This window comes from Cydia fagiglandana, chromosome 8 (genome assembly GCF_963556715.1).
Source record: "Cydia fagiglandana chromosome 8, ilCydFagi1.1, whole genome shotgun sequence".
Taxonomy (NCBI): Eukaryota; Metazoa; Arthropoda; class Insecta; order Lepidoptera; family Tortricidae; genus Cydia; species Cydia fagiglandana.
This window is the reverse complement of record NC_085939.1, coordinates 148625-168701: the sequence shown is the minus strand read 5'-3', so window position 1 is coordinate 168701 and position 20077 is coordinate 148625. Positions and strand designations below refer to the sequence as shown.

Here is a 20077-nt window from a genome sequence, read left to right as displayed (position 1 = left end):
GATTTTCGCCTTCACATCCTTGTTTTTGTCTTCGCCGTCGCCTTCCCAGTCTTACCTGTAAAAGTTAGCTATATTAACCTTTGTTGGATTAGGTACATTATAATTGTCATATAATAAACGGTGGTCAGTAGTGGGCGGAGTATCTAAATAGTATACAAATCAGAAGATAGTCATTTGTTCCAGATGATGTAGAAGAATAATAGTGTTAAGTTAGCTACATAATAAGTATTTCGTGTTCAATAATTACTAATTAGTAACCCAGTTCTATGTATGTGTGTCTTATCTGCAACTTAAGATAGATGATAGTGATTTTAGTAATTATTACCTACCAAAATAATAATTAAAGACAACTCACTTCCTCCTATCGCCATCTTTACAAGCGTAGCGAAAGGATAATCTATCAGCACTGTCGCTACAAAAGCGACTATAAACGCCGTCACGAAGTCAGCTAAGAATCGGTAGAACTGAAACAAAAAGTGCGTGTGTGTCAACTCAGCTCCAACGACTGGAGTTTAACAGGAGACAAAATAAGGTAGGAACACGAAGAATCCGAAAAATACAGACCCAAAGTAAGCGGGCTGTATCTCAATAACGGTTATATGGTACCCACATATACATATTTGATTAAATTAAGTAGCCAAAAAAATATGACGTGTTTAAAGGACCCTTTATCGTGTTAAGTGCAAGTTCATTCATTTGCTACTTGCGTTTAATGACAAATACCTACTCGTATAAAAACACTAATAATTGTGTAAACAGGTCCTTAAAAAATAAGCAGCGATCAAAATCAAACAATCTGAATCTGTATCTCTATCTGAATCTGTCTGAGATGTACAAATATTTTATCTATTAAAAAGGTCAATGGAACAAACGATAAATAATTTCTAAACTATTCGTATGCTATGTATGATTTTATGTAAATATTACCTGTTTTTACAATATCTGCACGCCTGCATGCAGACTGAATGCACGGATTTCTTTTATTTTGTAACACCTTCTCATAAACTCATAACTGTGTTCTATGCAAATAAATTCTTTGAGTCTTGTATGGTACACATGCTGTTCAAGAAATATGCTAAATTCAGAACCTTCCATGTTTTTTATTTAATACAATAATTCATACTTATAAGTACTTATACACTGTAATTTTTTCAGTACCTACTTACTAAACCACTTGGTTGGCGCGATGACCCAAAATGAGTCATCATCATCATCATCATCTTCATCATCATCTTGGTTGGGTCATCGCGCCAACCAAGTAAGTAAGTAAGTGTAGTACTTACTAAAACTATAACTGCCATGCAAAATTATCTTCCGTAACATTAAAGTTAAACATAAGTTAATTGATTCACTTAAAATTAAAAGGTTGAAAAAAAGTAGGGAAATATAATTAAAAACTTACAAAGCGTTCCACGGAGAAGTGGCCAACCGATACAGAAGTAGAATTGACAACAACCATAAAGGAATAGTGGAAGATGTACATCGCGTAGGAGAGCCGAGAGGGGAGCTTCCACATACGGAGCGACAGGAACCAGTTGACAGGACCTGCGTAGTACCAACCGAGATGGGATTAATGAGGGATGCCGTCTCTGTGCTCACCAGTTGGTGCCACTGTTGACTAAGGTCCGAAGCTATCAAAGTCACTGTTATTATGGACGCGATATTTTTTTAAATTTTAAATCGTAATATAAGAAGAAACAAAACTTAAGTCCCTACTTACTGAAAAACTTACTTGTTAGACTTAGGTACTTATCGGTTTTTCAAAGTTCAAATATACTTTATTCATGTAGGCCTAGCATCAAGCACTTATGAATTTTGAATAATACAGGATGGAACATTTCTAGGGACTGAGCTGAAATGATAGTGTTATCTAAGTGATCTACAATCGAGTTAAATATAATCGTAAGTTTATATCAGTGAAAACCCCACAAAATTATTTACATTTTAAATTGACACAAGTCGTGTCATTAATAGAATCTTATTGGTAGGGTTGAAACATACAGATTATTGCACTAATGTTTAACAAATTGTATCTCAAAAACAGTTAGAAATGTTAACGTGATTAATAAGTGAAAAATTGAATAAAGTACGTAAATAGGTAGTCTAAACAATTCCCCGTTTGCATAAAAGTCCCTCGTTCTGATCTACCCGATATTATCAGAGCAATTGGTTGATGTTGATATTTATTTTATACAGATCAAATTTAGTTATGACTAGGTAAAATGCGTTTATACACCTGGCGGTCTAGCATGAGTCGCGTTCTCGCGCGCGAGTCTATACTTGAAGTCGCCCTTGATGTATGGAGTGGAGTCACGCGCGAGAACTAAACTCATGCTAGACCGCCTGATGTTTTAAATTTTATTCAAATTTACTCTGATGGTTTTTGAGATAAATGATATACGAACAGATGGATAGACAGAGACCTGAAGAATATAAGGGTTCCGCGTTTTTGCCATTCTGGCTACGGATCCCTAAAAGCGGTCCAGATTAATATACCAACCTCCATAACCGTGTGTACACGCAAATACCACCCAGCCAACACAGACAGCCCACCCGGGCCTGGCGAAGGAGTTGATGATGCCGTCCCAGAAGGGGCTGTCCCAGTCCATCTGCAGGACGGGGTATGAGGAGTAGATGATGCCAGTGGAAACCACGAAGGCGCAGAACCAGCATAATGCTACAAACCACTAAAAGATGGTAAGGAGTGGTAAGTTCATAATTTTAGTGAGTAGGTAACTGTAATTAAGTACATACCATTTTGTGACCAAATTCTACATTTTACGTACTATAGTTTTTAAATGGGCAATGTAGCCTTACCACGACTGCCTTAGCAGTGCTTAGCAGTGTCAAACTGACATTTACCTACCTATGTAATATTAGGTATGACATTCAAATAATACCTATTGTATTTGTTTCTTCGGGAGAAACCAGAATATATCATCTACTTACACTTGAGTTAAGTTATTTCTGAATTCACTTATAAGCTGGTAAAGTTTACCTATGTTGCTAACTTTCATTTGCTTTATAAACAAATTGTATATTTTCTTACTCTAGCCATGTGGACTTGTTTGCTTTTATACATATTAAGAAGATAGCCAAACAACATGCCAACGAAGAAGGGCGAGCATCTGGTCAGTGTGTTGTGATAGTAGTACCGTAGGTAGTGGATGGCATCTTCTTGCGATCGCCTGGAAACACAACGTTTCATAAAAATGCCATCTAGGTTCGATTACTCAAACTTGTACAATGGGAGTTGCTAATAGCGCCATCTTTATTGTATACCGTGTACTACTGCATCAATTTGCAGTACCAATAACTTCTGTAGGCATCAGAGTTTAAATAATATTTTCGATAGATGGCGAATGAAACAATTATTTCGCATCCACTACTTGACGCTAGAACGCTAGATGTCGACTTTGAAAATAATAATCGTTGTGGTAAGAAAACTGATGTATGGCGTGAGCCCTCTATATGCTTATTTATTTTTCTATGCTATAACTTACCAACTAGGGAACAAATCAAATTATTTTATGAAATGTTTTATGTAGCCGGGTGGTCTAGTAGACATGGCGTTAGCCGCGTACGCTGAAGACGCGGGTTCGATTCCTCGGCCTCGGCCACCGGTGGACTTGGTAATTTTTTCTTTAGTGTATGATAAATCTATTTCAGTTTAAACTATAACTTACGTCGGTACAAACGATGCGGTCTGGAACTTGTTTAAATAGTTATACGTTGTCGACACCACCATGACAACCAATATGACAAGAGTTAATGCAATCCATGCCGATCTTTTTCTGCCGAGCATCCAGAATAATATGAAAGGTGAGAGTATATGCAGCTGCATGTCGACAGCGAGGTACCAACTAGGGCCAATACACTGAAATATAAACCTTTCGTAATCAAATTACAATTAATGGGCCATGGGCCATATTTTTCTTTAGTCTATTTCATTTTTTTTTGTCAGATTTTGATAAAAATTGGCAGGTTTGAAGAGCTCCTTGTTCCGGACGCAATAAACATGAAACCCAAATTTGAAAAAAAGTTACATTCCCATAGAGTTACGAAAATTCCATTGGTTTTTGTAACTCAGTAGTCTGCACTCACTATCTGTCCTTCAAATGTTATCATAATCTGAGAAAAATAAAAAAACGGCAACAAAATAAAAAAATAGTCCTCAGTAATATGCTTCCAATAAATAAATAGAATAGATTTGTAGGATATGTATTTCAAATCAAAAATAGTCCATGTGTTAAAACAATGAACTCATAAGGTTAATACATTGGTGACGGCAGATACGTTGCTGTTGCAGTGTTATGTTACTGTCGTAGGTTCTAATCACAACAACAACAACGTTATTTATCAAATCAAAAAATCGTCTTCGGTCGCCCTATTCGTTTTTTGTCACTTCTGCTTTCGTCACCCATTCTTCAATCGTAACTTTCGTTGGTAATCTTTGTCATCTTTATTGGTCATATTTGTTGCTTGTCTTTTTCTTATTCCGGCTCATTTCGGTTTTCGTCATCATTTTAATTGGGCATGTTCGATATTAGTCTATCTCTTTTTTAACCAACTTTCGTTACCCACTGCGGCTATAATATAATATGTTTGTTATTGTAAAGCTACTTACCCGTGCATGCACCAAATAGTTCTGCACGTAAGTGAGGGTGGCCCACCAGTACGCCCTGCACCGTTCCACTTTATCAACGACGATGTGCCACTCCGGCCCGTCGGAGAGGTGGTTGAACAACGACGCTTGGAGAAACACGGCGGTGGCCAAAATGGGAAACATCCGCAATAAACGGTGAAGATAGAACATATGGATGTTTTTAAGGAGACCCTCTGAAAAATAAAACAAACTCATTAATAATCCAGTGAAATTGTAGAATTTTGTAACGTGGCTCTTCTGCATTAAATCCGGTAGTTCTGATTTTTTGCAGACTTATTTATGATGTTGGTCCAATTAATAATCCAAGTTTGTGACCTTAAATATAGCAAAGATTGGACCTGGGGATCCGACCCTTTCCCCTCCCTTTTCGGGGGGTAGGCACGGTACGATATCGTGGCTACCGGGCCAAATCAGCTTTTAGTCTGTTCGAGATCCTGAATACGGTGAAAAATAAAGATACTACTCCTAAAAATACGTGTGATACCTCATTAGATTCGTCATGATGTGTAGAAAAATGTATTCGAAGCGTGTATTATTAGCACATAAAAAATATCCAAAGTTGTGAACAAAAAAAGGGGGGAGAAAGTAGTATTTTTTCTTTCCCCAATATCTCAAAAAGTATCAGTATTTAAGAAACTAAAATTAATATTATAAAAGAGGAGGATATTTCCAATCAAACATTCTATACTTGCAGAACTGTATTTCCATTATTTATACTTTTTATTCAACGCTGAACACAGCCCTCCGCGCCTCATTTTCGAGAAACGCGCGCGGCGTGAAAAAACGATTACGTAACATTAAACATTATTTTAAAGGTATTAAATATTCATTGAAAAATTAAAAAAAATACGGTGTAACCAACATAATAAATAAACATTAATTCACGATATTTTAATTCGCGGATGATTTATTCGCTAATGAATCATTCGCGAATAAATCATTAGCGAATAAATCATCCGCGAATTAAAATATCGTGAATTATTGTTTATTCGAATGATTATTTAGATAAATGTTTAGGTAAGTATTTAATTTGAATGACATCCATCTCTGCCTCCGAGTGCGTAGGGTGTTCAGGGTGACCAAACACGCGTTGAATATTCGGATTTCAAAAAGTGGCTACAAATTGAAAAATATTTACAAAAATACTATTTTTATTTCACTAAGATTTTTTTGGGGACTTTTCGCAACTATATTACATCTGGCTAACTGCTCAAACAGAACCTTTTATTAAGTAAATATATGAAACATTGAAGAGAGTTTTCTGACTTGTGACATGTTTTGATTCGCCATATCTGGCTTTTTGTACTAGCTAATACTCGTATCTATTTAATGTTGAATACCTAAATAATGTAAGTAGGGGAGACCGAGGTGAGTTGTGACAGAGGAGAGCAATAGCGCGCGTTTGTTAGTTCAAGTTACAAGCTAACAAACGCACACTGTTGCGACCTAGTTTCTAGTTAATAGATTCCAAAAAATCGGAGATGTCACAACTCTCCTCTGTCACAACTCACCTCGGTCTCCCCTATGTAATACTTACTTGGAGTTATCTTCCCAACAGTGGTATACACAATCAGCAGTCCGCTCAGCAAGAAGAAGGTGTCCACTGAAATGGGAGACGCCACGAACCAAAGTGCCGAGAATGAATACATCCACTGTAACGAACCAAAGTGCCGAGGATGAATACATCCACAGTAAATAAGCTCGGTTCAAAACTGATGATTATACAAACAAAATAGGCTGCTATTAGAGTATAATAAAGTGGCTGGCTTGCTTGCGCATGATTTTGTTATTGCATATTAGATGGCCTTATTAGGATAACATCGGTACTCTTCGAGAACGTAATAGAGGTATGGATGTAAAGCGGTATAAACAATAACCATAAGCAATATTTTTTAAATATATTTTGGAATACAAACCGTGAACAGTTCTTGACGGTTAAACAAGTGTGTATTCCCATTGGTAGCATAAGTGTGGAATATGATGACCCACAACATGGATATGGATCTGATTCCATCCAGGCTCTCTAAAGTTCCAGGCACAGAGTTGAATGTGAGCAAACTGCGAGTATTCGTATAGACAGAGAACGATTTTGCAAGAGTATTCTTATTTTTTGAACCTGAAAGTTTAACGAATGGACGCTCGAATTATGTGTTAAATAATATACAGACAGCGGATAGGAAGATACTCAAATGTGAATTAAAATGGTTGCCATTGCATAGGTACAAGTAGGTATACCTACTTATAGTTACTGAAATGGAAATCTCATATTTACTTAAATACGTACCTTCCTTACATATCGCGGTAAAATATAAGTCGTAGAATGTCGAAAGGACAGTAATAAGGATTATGAAGCCAAATACTCCCCTGAAATAGAATAAAAATCATAATTTAGAAATAATAACGCGAGCTCCTGAGTGCAATTTGTTTGTACCTACATATTCCAAATTCAAAAACAAAAACAAACTGTTCTGGGTCTCAACTGGCAAGGCAAATAGAGTTAGACCAAGAAAAGTCTGCAACGGTTTTGATTGCCTACGCTAGTGGTGTTAGTTATTTTAAACTTCAAATATAAAATTACTCGACAATGGTATTTATTAAAACAGATATTAAATAACAAAATAAATAAATCATACAATATCTAGCCCTAAATTAGCCTGAGGCATTGTTCCCAGGCAATATGAAATTATGAATTGTTATAATTTACTAAAATAATTTCGTAAACATTTTGAATACTTACATAGCAGCATAATCAACAGGTGCAAACGGTTTATCATTCCTCAGTCTGCAATACTCTTCCGTGAGTTGTAAACCCACGCTAGTGGTGTTGATAAACACAGTGTCGAGGAACTGCCTGGGTGTGCACGCTTTAGGAAGACATACTGCCAGTCTGAAGACTTCATTAGCCATCGGGCTGTCTTCTGTTACCCTGTGGAGTAAGAGCTAGTTTTTTAACGTACCTATTCATGAAACTTAAGAGTGCTATTACATTTCGGGGTTGAGCGAGTTTAGGTATTTTACGCGCTGCGGCAGGCCGTGCGAGCTCAGTATTCCGATCCCTTCTACCACACTCGCACTACAATGATGGATTAAACATTCTTGATCCTTCGCGAAGCATATTGAAATCAACCATAACAACACTAACTGTACTTAACTTATAAAGTCCTAAAACTGTTATTTGGTAAGTACGAAAATACTAAATGCAGTGCAAATGTACATAGGGGCTGTTCATAAATTACGTCATCTATTTTTGACCCCCCATCCCTCAAATCATCCAAAAACCATGCTTCGGATGACTCTGTTTCCTTCTACGTCATGCTACCATCATCCGATGTCCAGACCCCCCCCCCCCCCTCCTCCCATTTGAAACGACGTAATTTATGAATAGCCCCATACTCGTACTTATGAACGTATATTACTCGAAAGAAATTATAGGTACTCGCTTATTTACAAGAAACAAGTTACAAGAAACTGAAGATACACAGGGTCTGATGATGGAGCTGGAAGGGTACCAGTCTATCATGTAACTAAACCACTTCGTGTTTGGGCTCGTTTGATTCGTCTCAACAAGATCTTTGACACTGAAGATACACAGGGTCTGATGATGGAGCTGGAAGGTGGCCACGGGTACCAGTCTCTCATGTAACTAAACAATTTCGTGTTTGGGCTCGTTTGATTCGTCTCAACAAGATCTTTGACACAAGACAGTACTCAGGGTCTGATGATGGAGCTGGAAGGTGGTCACCATTACCAATCAACCATACAACTAAACCACATCGTGTTTAGGCTCGTTTTATTCATCTCAACAAGATCTTTGACACTATATAGGTGATACTCAGAGTCTGATGATGGAGCTGGAAGTTGGTTACCGGTACCAATCAACTATGCAACTAAACCACTTCAAGTTTAGGCTCGTTTTACTAGTCTCAACAAGATCTTTGACACTAGGTGATACTCAGAGTCTGATAATGGAGCTGGAAGGTGGTCACCGGTACCAATCAACCATGCAACTAAACCACTTCGTGTTTAGGCTCGTTTGATTCGTCTCAACAAGATCTTTGACACTAGGTGATAAACCAAACACGAAGCCCAAACACGAAGGCCAAACACGAAGTGGTTCAGTTATGTGATAGACTGGTACCCGTCGCCACCTTCGAGCTCCATCATCAGACCCTGAGTAGTATCTTGCGTCAGAGATCTTGTTGCGACGAATCAAATGAGCCCAAACACGAAGTGGTTCAGTTACATGGTAGACTGGTACCCGTGGCCACAGTCCAGCTCCATCATCAGACCCTGAGTACTAACTTGTGTCCAAGGTCTTGTTGAGACGAATCAAACGAGCCCAAACATGAAGTGGTTCAGTTACATGATAGCAGTGTTGGCAAAAATTCAATTCGAATTGACGATTGAGAATTGACCGATCAATTCGAATTGACGATTGACGAAACTAATTCTAAATCTACTGATTGAAGATTGACGATTACTAATCGTTAATTCGAATTAATCGGTCAATCCTCAATCGTCAATTCGGATTGACGATTACTTTGTATGTACCTACCTAATGTCCTTTTTATTTAGGCCATTTTTGTGAAACTAACCAAATGCGTTCAAAAGCGGTGTCTGAGTTTACCAAAGGTTCCGAAACATGTTTCCGACGGCTATATGAAGGATGTCTTTTTTGGAACATTTTCGGGACTTTCCTTGAAATTAACCGATAGCGTTCAAAATCGATATCTGAGGTGCCCAAAGGTTTCGAAACTTGTTTCCGAGGGAAATATTGAGAGATGTCCTTTATTGGGACATTTCTAGAAATTACCCGATTGCGTTTAAAATCGATATCTGAGGTAAACAGAGGTTTCTAAACATTTTTTCAACTGCAATATTGAAAGGTGTCCTGTTTTGGGACATTTTAGTGACATTCTTTGAAAGTGACTGATTGCATTCAAAATCGATATCTGAGGTGCAAAATATGGTTTCAACGGCAATATTTAGAATCTACACTTTAGCCGCGTACTTACTTTACTACCTGCATTACGCCACCCTAATGAAAAAAGGTAATTTTTCGGTATTGCCGTCAGAAACATGTTTCGAAACCTTTGGGCACCTCAGATATCGATTTTGAACGCAATTGGTTAATTGGAAGAAATGTCCCATAAATGTCCAGAAAAAAAGGAAACTCCGTCTGTATTGCCGTCGGAAACATGTTACGGAACCTTTGGAAATCTCAGGTATCGTTTTAAAGTGCCAACGATCAATTTAAAAAAATGTCCCGAAATGGAAGGGACATCCTTCAATACTGACGTCAGAAACATTTTTCGGGACCTATGGTCGACATCGATTACGAATATGAACGTAATTGGTCAATTTCGAAAAATGTCCCTAAAAGGGACATCAGTCAATACTGACATCAGGAACATGTTTTCGAACCTCTGGGAACCTCAGATATCGACTTTAAGTCCAGTAAGTAAGTCCCTAAAAAGGACACCTTTGAAAACTAATCTTAGGGAAGGGAAAGGGACCCTAGGTTAATCTAGATTGAGAATTGATTTAATCCGAATTGAGGATTGATGCGTTAATTCTAATTGATTCAATCGGATTAACGCGTCAATCAGAATTAAATCAATTCGAATTGATCAATTCGAATTGATCAATTCGGATTGATCAATTAGGATTGACGCGTCAATTCGATTGATCAATCCGGATTGATTTAGTTCAGATTGATGCCAACACTGCATGATAGACAGGTACCCGTCGCCACCTTCGAGCTCCATCATCAGATCCTGAGTGCTATCTTATGTCAAAGATCTTGTTGAGATGAATAAAACGTGCCTAAACACGAAGTGGTTCAGTTACATGATAGACTGGTACCCGTGGCCACCTTTCAGCTCCATAATCAAACCTTGTGTATCTTCAGTGTCAAAGATCTTGTTGAGACGAATAAAACGAGCCTAAACACGAAGTGGTTTAGTTGCATGGTTAATTGGTACCGGTGACCACCTTCCGGCTCCATCATCAGACCCTGAGTACTATCTTGTGTCAAAGATCTCGTTGAGACGAATAAAACGAGCCTAAACACGAAGTGGTTTCGTTGCACGGTTGATTGGTACCCGTGACCACCTTCCGGCTCCATCATCAGACCCTGAGTACTATCTTGTGTCAAAGATCTTGTTGAGACGAATAAAACGAGCCTAAACACGAAGTGGTTTAGTTGCATGGTTGATTGGTACCAGTGGCCACCTTCCGGCTCCATCATCAGACCCTGAGTACTATCTTGTGTCAAAGATCTTGTTGAGACGAATAAAACGAGCCTAAACACGAAGTGGTTTAGTTGCATGGTTGATTGGTACCGGTGACCACCTTCCGGCTCCATCATCAGACCCTGAGTACTATCTTGTGTCAAAGATCTTGTTAAGACGAATCAAACGAGCCCAAACACGAAGTGGTTTAGTTGCATGGTTGATTGGTACCGGTGACCACCTTCCGGCTCCATCATCAGACCCTGAGTACTATCTTGTGTCAAAGATCTTGTTGAAACGAATCAAATGAGCCCAAACACGAAATGGTTTAGTTGCATGGTTGATTAGTACCGGTGACCACATTCCGGCTCCATCATCAGACCCTGAGTACTATCTTGTGTCAAAGATCTTGTTGAGACAAATAAAATGAGCCTAAACACGAAGTGGTTTAGTTGCATGGTTGATTGGTACCGGTGACCACCTTCCAGCTCCATCATCAGACCCTGAGTACTATCTTGAGTCAAATAAATACATATAGAATGTCAGGTCGTTTCAAATATTTTTAATCCTGTCCGGTACTTTATTAAACTGTACCATTATAAATTATAATACTATAAAAACAGTGCTAGGATCAAAGTCTCTCGTTGCGGTTTACACGCACACAGTATAGCGTTTTACACGGCGCCCGCCGCACACAATGATAAAAAACCTCGTCGTCGCCGTTGAAAATGTGCGGACCCGACCGACACACGTCCTGCCTGTACAAGCTCTGCCGCGGCACTGAGCTGGCGAGCGCGCGTCATCGGTAATATAGAGTAGTTTTCAAAAAATTGCCAAAAAATTATAGTAGAATTTCATAAACACTAATGTATACCAACAGTATAAGCAAACGTTGCAGATTGCTTGAGTATGAAAATGACTTCGATATTAAGTAGATTTTCGTAGAAATTGACACTTGTTTCGGAGAGAAAATTGAGTTCGTTTTACTTTGATTTTCTCTTTCTCAAAGGTATGTAGGAAAAATATCGTTTGATATACCTAAAGTACAGGGTATTAGTAATACAAAATAGCCAGGTTTAGCAGAGTAAACTTCTCAATATTTCCAAATAAGAGCTTGCCGTTCAGTGCTTCACGCGGTTTTTCGGAAACGACCATCAGAAAAAAATTCATTACTAATTTAATAAGTCCTTTTTCTAATATTTACAACGATATTTAAAAAGATAAGAAGACGCTTTTACTGGAACAAGTACTAATTGTTTCTAATAATGAGCACAAAGTCCTGAATTTCGTCGACTAGTATCATCAATTTTGCATTATTTCGACTTTTCTTGTAAGAGCGCTCTTAATATGAATGAGTTGATAAACGATAAGTAAATTAACGAGGGTGGGAATTTTTTGGCTATCACACTTTTAACGATTAAGTCAACCTCGGTAATGTTAGAATGGCAAATGCCTGTGTTAGGTTACATAATCTTTAATAGAAAAAAACCGACTTCTCAACGAAACCGGGTCAAGGTCCGGGTCCGGGTCCCAGCCCCAGTCCCGGTCCAAGTTGAAATCGAAATCGCCAAACGTGTACTATGCGTCGTTGAAGAGTTCTGTTTTGATCATCATCAGCAGTTCCACTTCATCAATTGCGAAAGTTTTTTAATGAAAATGAAAATGCAAAAATCTATACGCATGCCTTTAAAATTTGAGGAGTTCCCTCGAACCCTCATGGATCGCATCATCAGAACTTGAATTTGACAAAAAATAATTACATATAAATTTCCTCCCGGGACAAATAATATAATATTTTAAATATTATATTATGTCATACCTATATAGCACAGAATAAAATTTATTCAAGACGCTTATACAATTTTTTTTACAAAAACATGTCACAAAAACGGTAACGTCACTGAAAAGGTTTCCACTCAGCTTGGTGCAAGGTACCTTGTGAATACCTTGACGCTGGTCTTGCGTGGATAATTTCGTTCAACAGTTTTTGCGAGACTGAACAAGAAATCTCCTAATTTCTGAACTGTGTTCTATTGGATAACTAAGATGTAATTTAACGCTAAATACTAATAATAACATTAGAGTAAATATATTATTTACTTACCTCATAAAATCCGTACCATCAGGTCCTGGCATACGACTGTACTTTGCTGCTTCCGTGCGTACCTTTTGTAGATTTCTGAATATGTCACTATGTGGTTGTTGCCACGGAAGGTTGGGCCAGTCCCCGGACCTCACTGAACCTTCTGGCCATTCTGGCAACACTGGTAAGTTTAACTCATCTTGAACCAGTGGAACATTGATCATACAGTACTTGCCCTCTATGTCTGACGGCTCAAAGTTTTCACTGATTGCTAGACACTGCTGGTAGTAACCGAGGTCTACAAAATTTCCTTGTGTCATGCCTCTCGGCAGTCTGATGCCTGCATCAAGAACTATAAAACACAGAATAAAATAAATAAATAAACCAGTAACTTACTAAAGCTCTATTTTATAATTTAATCAGATTTTAATTAAGCAAGTTACTTAAATTATTTGAAGGTTAAAAGTCTAATTTGAGTTTATGATAAAGAATAGAATAGAATAGAATAGATTTATTCGTAAGCACAAACAATCGGAACAGTACATAGTATAAAAGAAAACACAAAATAAGATTAAAGTGCCACGAAATGGCCCCATCTCAGCATGTTGCTGGTGGCTTCCAGCGCTGATCTTCCGATGAGACCATCAAGTGAGAAGAATCACGGAAGGTAACAAACAAGAAGAAAAAAGACAGAAATAACATACAGTCAACAGTTAATTAAATAAGAAAAAAAAAGTTACACAGCAAGAAGATACAACATAATGACTATTTACAATTAAGATTAATTAATACATAAAACAAGCATCGTGCTCTAAATCGCTGTATCGATCCGGTCCGACCATATCTTGGCTGAGCATTACAGCTGTATATACTACTAGCGCCAACGGTGGCTACACTAACTAAAAAGCAATGTCAGACCAAATCAATATCGAGCGTTCATTAAATCTACGTTAAAAAATCTTGTAAGATTAGCTTATTAGCAAAACAGCATTGTAGGATGACGAATTTACGAAAATGTACGAAATACTAACATAACAGCACTCTACTAAGTATGGCGTATAAGGAATGATGAACCCTTGTCAGGCCAAAGGAACAAAACACTTGAGGTAAGCATAAGTAAAATAACAAACTACAGGCAGCTGGTATCAAGTCTGTAGGTTTCTTGGCTAAGTTGGTGATTAAGTAAATACAGTTTAATCTTTGACTTAAAGCTATGAATACTTTGCAGGTTTCTCAAAGGCGGAGGTATATTGTTCCAGACTTTCGACGCGGCATAGCGAAAACTTCCCCGAAACGCTGCTGTGGCATGGCGTGGCATTAACAATTGAATTCCACAGTTACGGCGTTCGCGGAGCTTAATACAAGAAAGCTTATTGAAGAGATAAGGCGGAGTACCATATTTAAGCACACCAAAGAGCAGACAAGCCAAATGAAGTTTACGACGGTGTTGCATCTTGAGGATCTTATGGCTGTTCAGAAATGGTGTCACGTGAGCTCTCAACGGAATATTGAAACAGAAGCGAGCACAGGCATTTTGAACACGTTGAATGAGTCTCTTTGTCTTTGCAAGAAGTCTAGGCCCAAACACTACATCCACATAGTTTAATTTTGATAGGACAAGTGATTCAACTAGTTGACAGCGTAGGTTTTCGCTTAAATATGGCCGAATTTTATATAAAACTTTAAGCTTGTAAAAACAACTCCTAATGGCCTCGGAGACATGCTTCTCATAACGTAGTCCACAATCCATTATGAGACCTAAATTACGCGCTTCATACACCCTCTCAACCGGTGTATTCATTAGCATAACATCGGTTGATATACTGACACCAGCCAGTTGTTGCCTGCTGCCAAATACTAGGTATTTAGTTTTATTTGGATTAAGCAACAGGCAGTTTTCTGTGGCCCATGATGCTATTGAGGTGAGATCTTGGTTTAATTTTTCTATAGCACTGTCAATGTCAGCTGGCTTACATGATATATACACTTGTATGTCGTCTGCATATATATGGTATTTGCAATGCGCGATGTGGGACCCTATATCTGCGGAGTATAATATGAACAGGAGTGGGCCGATCACCGATCCCTGTGGAACTCCTCTTGTTATATCAGCTTTTTCGGATAAAAATGAAGATCCGTCACTGCAACATACTTTCACAATTTGTGATCGATTATGTAAATAGCTTTCAAACCACTTTACAGTTTTGTGATCGAATCCGTAAAAACTCAATTTGGAAAGAAGCAGATTTATATTGAGACAATCAAATGCTCTTGAGAAATCGAGGAGGACTAAAATAGTGCACATTCCTTTGTCTTGAGCATCCAAAATGTTATCAGAGACATCGAGTAATGCGGTCACAGTGCTACGTCCCTTCCGAAAACCTGATTGGACATCTGGTAGGATATTATTGTTTTCTAAGTAGGCGGTTAGCTGTAAGCATACTACTTTTTCCATTATTTTGGACAGACAAGGTAGTATACTTATAGGCCTAAGGTCTGTAAGCACAGATGGGTTCGATACTTTAGGCAAGGGAGTCACAACTGCTAACTTCCAGATATCTGGAAAAGTGGATGTAAGAATGGAGGTATTTATTAGGCTCGTAATGAAATCAATTGTGTGTGGAAAAGTCATAGTAAGCATGTTTAGATTTATCCCGTCAATACCCTCAGCATTCGATTTTAAACATTTAATTACTTTAATTATTTGATAAGAACTAACAGTATCTAGATGGAAAACAGAGTCATTGAACTTATGAAATTCAAAATAGGTCAGCTGTGATATAGTGACACTTGAAGTTCCAGGTAGATCTAGGAAGTGTTTGTTCAAGGTATCAGGATTATTAAATATATTAGGTAATTCATTATTCTTTTTAGGCAACACTGTATTTTTTAAATTTTTCCATAAAGTTTTGGGTTCATTAATTTTATTATTAATACTATGTTTGAAATATGCTACCTTTTCAAAATACAGAGCTTTATTTACAATAGACTTAAGGTCTTTGTAGTATATCTTTTTGACTTCGCTCTGGCTTTTGTGAAAATCTGCCGCAGCACTGTCACGCAACCTCATCATCAATTTGACGGTGTCCGTAATCCAGGGGTATGATTGGGCTTTAATCAAGGATGTCTTAAGAGGAGCATGCAAATCAAATAGATTAAGAACTTGTTGATTAAAGGCTGTTACCATGTCATTGACATTTCCAAGGTTTGTTATCAAGTCCCACCTCACGCTTTGCAAGTCCACATCTAGATCTTTTTCGCAGATGTTTTTAAGAGGCCTATAGGTAACGCGGTAAGGCTTGTGTTTCTCACGCTTAACATTGAAATTACAGACAACAAGGCAATGACCATACAGGGAGCCCACATGATCAATTGCTGTAGTATTGGCCTGCATGTCCGTACAGACAACATCGATCAGGGTCTGGCTGGTGTCAGTGAAATGTGTTGGCTGCGACACTAATTGTGTTAAACCAAAGCAAGTTATAAAATTATTAAATTGAGTAGTTTTTGTGTCGGTGCCATTCAATAAATTTATATTAAAATCACCTAGTAAAACTAAGTTGTCGTAGCTACGCATTGAACTAATTGAATCACTTACAGCATCTAAAAACAGTTGGAGATCCATCCAAGGTGGACGGTATGCCGTACCAATTGCTAGCTTCCTTCCGTTGAGAGCAAAAGTGATCCACATCTGCTCCACCAGTTTATGCAGCGGGTCAACTGGATGAGGCCAGGTCCGAGCCCTGAGATGTCGCTTAATATAAAATCCTACGCCCCCACCACGGGACCGGTCGCCCTGCGGCCTAGGAATATGCCGGAAGCTGTATCCAGGAAGTGTCGGTGCCCGCCCTTCTTCGCCCGCCCTTAACCATGATTCGTTAATCGCCAGCACATCAACATCTTGTCGAGTAGCAGCCGCTATGAAATTGTCATGATTTGTGCCAAGAGAACCCGCATTGTACAAACCAATTCTAAGTGTTTTATTTACTATAGCAACAGATGTATGTACCAGACCACCCGACAGTTGACACCACGCTGACAGACCTAATAATAACAGTACCAGACTGACATTGATAACATATGCTGCAAATTATAAACGACTTATGTATCATATTCATATACCGACAATAATTATCTGAGATGACTAAACATGCATTGGAGTGCCACAGTGGAGATACGAAACAAGAAAACATTAAACTAATAAAAGCTAAACTACACACGGCCGCCCGGACCTCAAACGGAGCTGGCTCCAAAAAGCATACTTACATTCAGCGGTCAGCATTGTATTGTTAGTTATTAAGTAACTCAATTGCGCTTCACATAGCTCTTCATCTAATACACTCTCATACAATTCCGTATCAAACACATGCCGAGGTGCTTCGAATTCAAAAAACGCTCCTACTGAACACAAACAGATGACGAAAATAATTAGAGAAATTAATTTCGTCATTTTTGGGAACCAATACAACCGCACATTGATGAATTAGGCTTACTTATAAATACCTTTACCGCTATTTACGATGTACAACTGTATAGTAGGTGATTAAGTTTAGTGATAATTTTTAATAGTATGTAGGTATTGATAAAAGGAATATTTTTAGAAAGGTTCCGTAAGTTAATGAATTAAACCTTTGATATTTTTTTATGTGCTTGAGATAAAATCTAAATATACATAGGTAGAAATGTTCCTTTTCAATTAAATATTTAAATTAATTTATTTCATTTTATTTATTTAAGGATCACCAACGGATAATACATCTAGGTACTTACACAATTACATAGGAACAAGGACATTTAACATTAACAGATACTTATACATACTTATAGCCACTTATAGGTGACTCACACGCGTACATGTCTTAACCTAACCCTTTGCCTATGTATTACTTATGATTCTCGTAATAAATGCTTTTGGCAATGATAGTTCCGTTCAGCCACATATCAAAGAGAGTAAACATATAAACAACTAAATTTATTGAGAATAAATTAGCTTAAAGCTACTTAAATTTACATAAAGTAGAGAAATAAAATTATTAATAAATAATTAATAAGGTACATATTTGAGTCGCTAGGAGGCTGGAAGGCTGGATCAAGGGCCAGATGCAGAAGGAAAGGTGGTCTTGAACACGGCGCACATACTGCTCACGGTACCCTAGATTAGGTTATTAGGTTTTTCATATTAATTATGTTGATTTTTAATTAAATTTTTATCCCCATATTACATAAACCTACTTTGAGAAGAAAACTAATACCTAAAGAGAATACCTATAGATAATAATCATAGTAGGTATGTGATATAATAGTATTTTAGGGTCCTATAGTAAATACTAACCCTTAGTTGCGCCATGCCCGTCTGTCTACCCACGGCTTCTATCGACTGATCGTTAGTACTAGCAAGCTGCAATTTGGCATGGACACAGTCATACATCATGCATGGCAACAGAACGGTAAAATAAAAACAAGGTACAAAAAAATTTGGAAGCACCTACCTATACAAAATGTTTTTTTTTTGTTCTATTTATTTTTTCGTTTTAGTCCAATGGTGTAGGGCTGTAGGGTGTCGTTGGATAGATCTTTCAAAACGATACGGGTCTTCTAAAACGATTTTTAGAAATTTTCGGAATTTGTCGCCCCGCAAGAAAAAAATGTGTCCCTCATCATTCCCCCTTAATTTGACCTCCTAACTTTTGAACCATGGGTCCAAAAAAATGAAAAAAAAACCGCTTATTTAGTAAATACTTTCAATGAAAACTATATCCAACATGATTGGTTCATTCGTTAAAAAGTCTTATTATGCCTAATAAGTAAGTATTTAAAAGGTCCTTAAGTATTTAAATAAATAATTCATTAGCAGTGTGTCGTTTTGTGAAAATTAAACGTAATCGAATTAGTTTTTGCCTTTTCCAACTTCATAACATTTAAATGATAACTTCTGTTTAATTTACGATTCGTAGTGACGAAACAAATATATTTTTATCGGAATAGTTTCCTAGTATTACAGGATTAGTTTAATAATACCTACTAAAGATAAAGTTTATTTTCAATAGGGCAAAGGCATATCACAATGCGCTTATAAACATCAAATAAAGCTACGCCGGCCGAGCCGGCTCTAGGGGGCCTACTAATTAACAGTTCGCCGGACGGTATCGGCCTGTCAGTTGTTAGGAACTGTCAAAATTTTGTTCTAACTGACAGGCCGATACCGTCCGGCGGAGTGTTAATCAGTGGGCCCCTTTTAACCTACACCTAATTTTTTTGAAATTAAATCCCTCCTAATTTATTAATACAATAAATACATCTTTATAATTAACATGCATTAAAAAAATTGCTACCATGATTTACGGCTCGATTCGGGCAATGAATTAGACATTCACTAGATATGAAATAGTAAAGATAGTCTTTACTATATCGTATCTAGTTAATCTCTAATTCATTTCCCGAATCGCGCCGTTACTAAGATCTCAGGCAAGTCCATTAATACCTTAAAATATTAACGGATTTGCTTGAGTCATCTAGTCGTTACTCTAGGAATTTTAAAAAAGAAGTTATTAACTGCATTTCTCAGCTCTATTGCATTAGTTACTAATTTATCTTTAATCTTTACGGAAATTTCAGATTCACTTTTATGTCGCTGGCCAGTCTCAGTATTTATTTTCCAGACTGCCTTGATAGACCGGGAGATAGTGACATATTTTACTGGGTCATTTGTACCAGTATGGCGGTTCTTCAGGGGTCTAAGTACGTAATGAACGAAATAAAAATGATGGTCATAGCGCTGGTACCGGCGGCCCAATCGCGTGGGCGTTAGTCGAACGTGTCGGATAAAATACGAGTGTCGAACGATTTGTTCCACAAAAATCCTCGTATTTTTCGATAGTCCATAAAAAAGAAGTAGACGGTAGCGTAATGCCATACTTCTCCGGTGTGACTTACAGCCCGCCATACTGAGGCGAACACATTAATTAAAAAAAAACAATTCAATCATTTGTGCCAAGCTAATTTTTGCACAGGTGATCATCGTCGAGCAGCCATTCATGGACATCACCATGCCATACTTTTCGGATGGTTCCAAATGGCCGCCATACCGCCGCAAAG

The 20077-nt window shown here is 37.8% G+C and overlaps 1 protein-coding gene and 1 long non-coding RNA gene across 2 annotated transcripts; one reads left to right on the top strand and one right to left on the bottom strand.

The window, feature by feature from the left end:
• Positions 1-11: 11 nt before the first annotated feature.
• Positions 12-13302, bottom strand: LOC134666890 (O-acyltransferase like protein-like). Its single transcript, XM_063524195.1, has 11 exons — positions 13004-13302; positions 7404-7592; positions 6583-6724; positions 6204-6318; positions 4628-4839; positions 3699-3877; positions 3050-3188; positions 2501-2687; positions 1403-1545; positions 356-464; positions 12-55 (listed from the first exon to the last, which is right to left on the bottom strand). Exons 1-11 carry the CDS (start codon positions 13300-13302, stop codon positions 12-14), a joined length of 1758 nt encoding a protein of 585 aa, XP_063380265.1.
• A 181-nt stretch (positions 13303-13483) lies between these two features.
• Positions 13484-16951, top strand: LOC134666395 (uncharacterized). The gene is made up of 2 exons (XR_010098501.1): positions 13484-14088; positions 14211-16951. It is a non-coding gene; the product is annotated as an uncharacterized LOC134666395 (long non-coding RNA).
• Positions 16952-20077: the final 3126 nt, after the last annotated feature.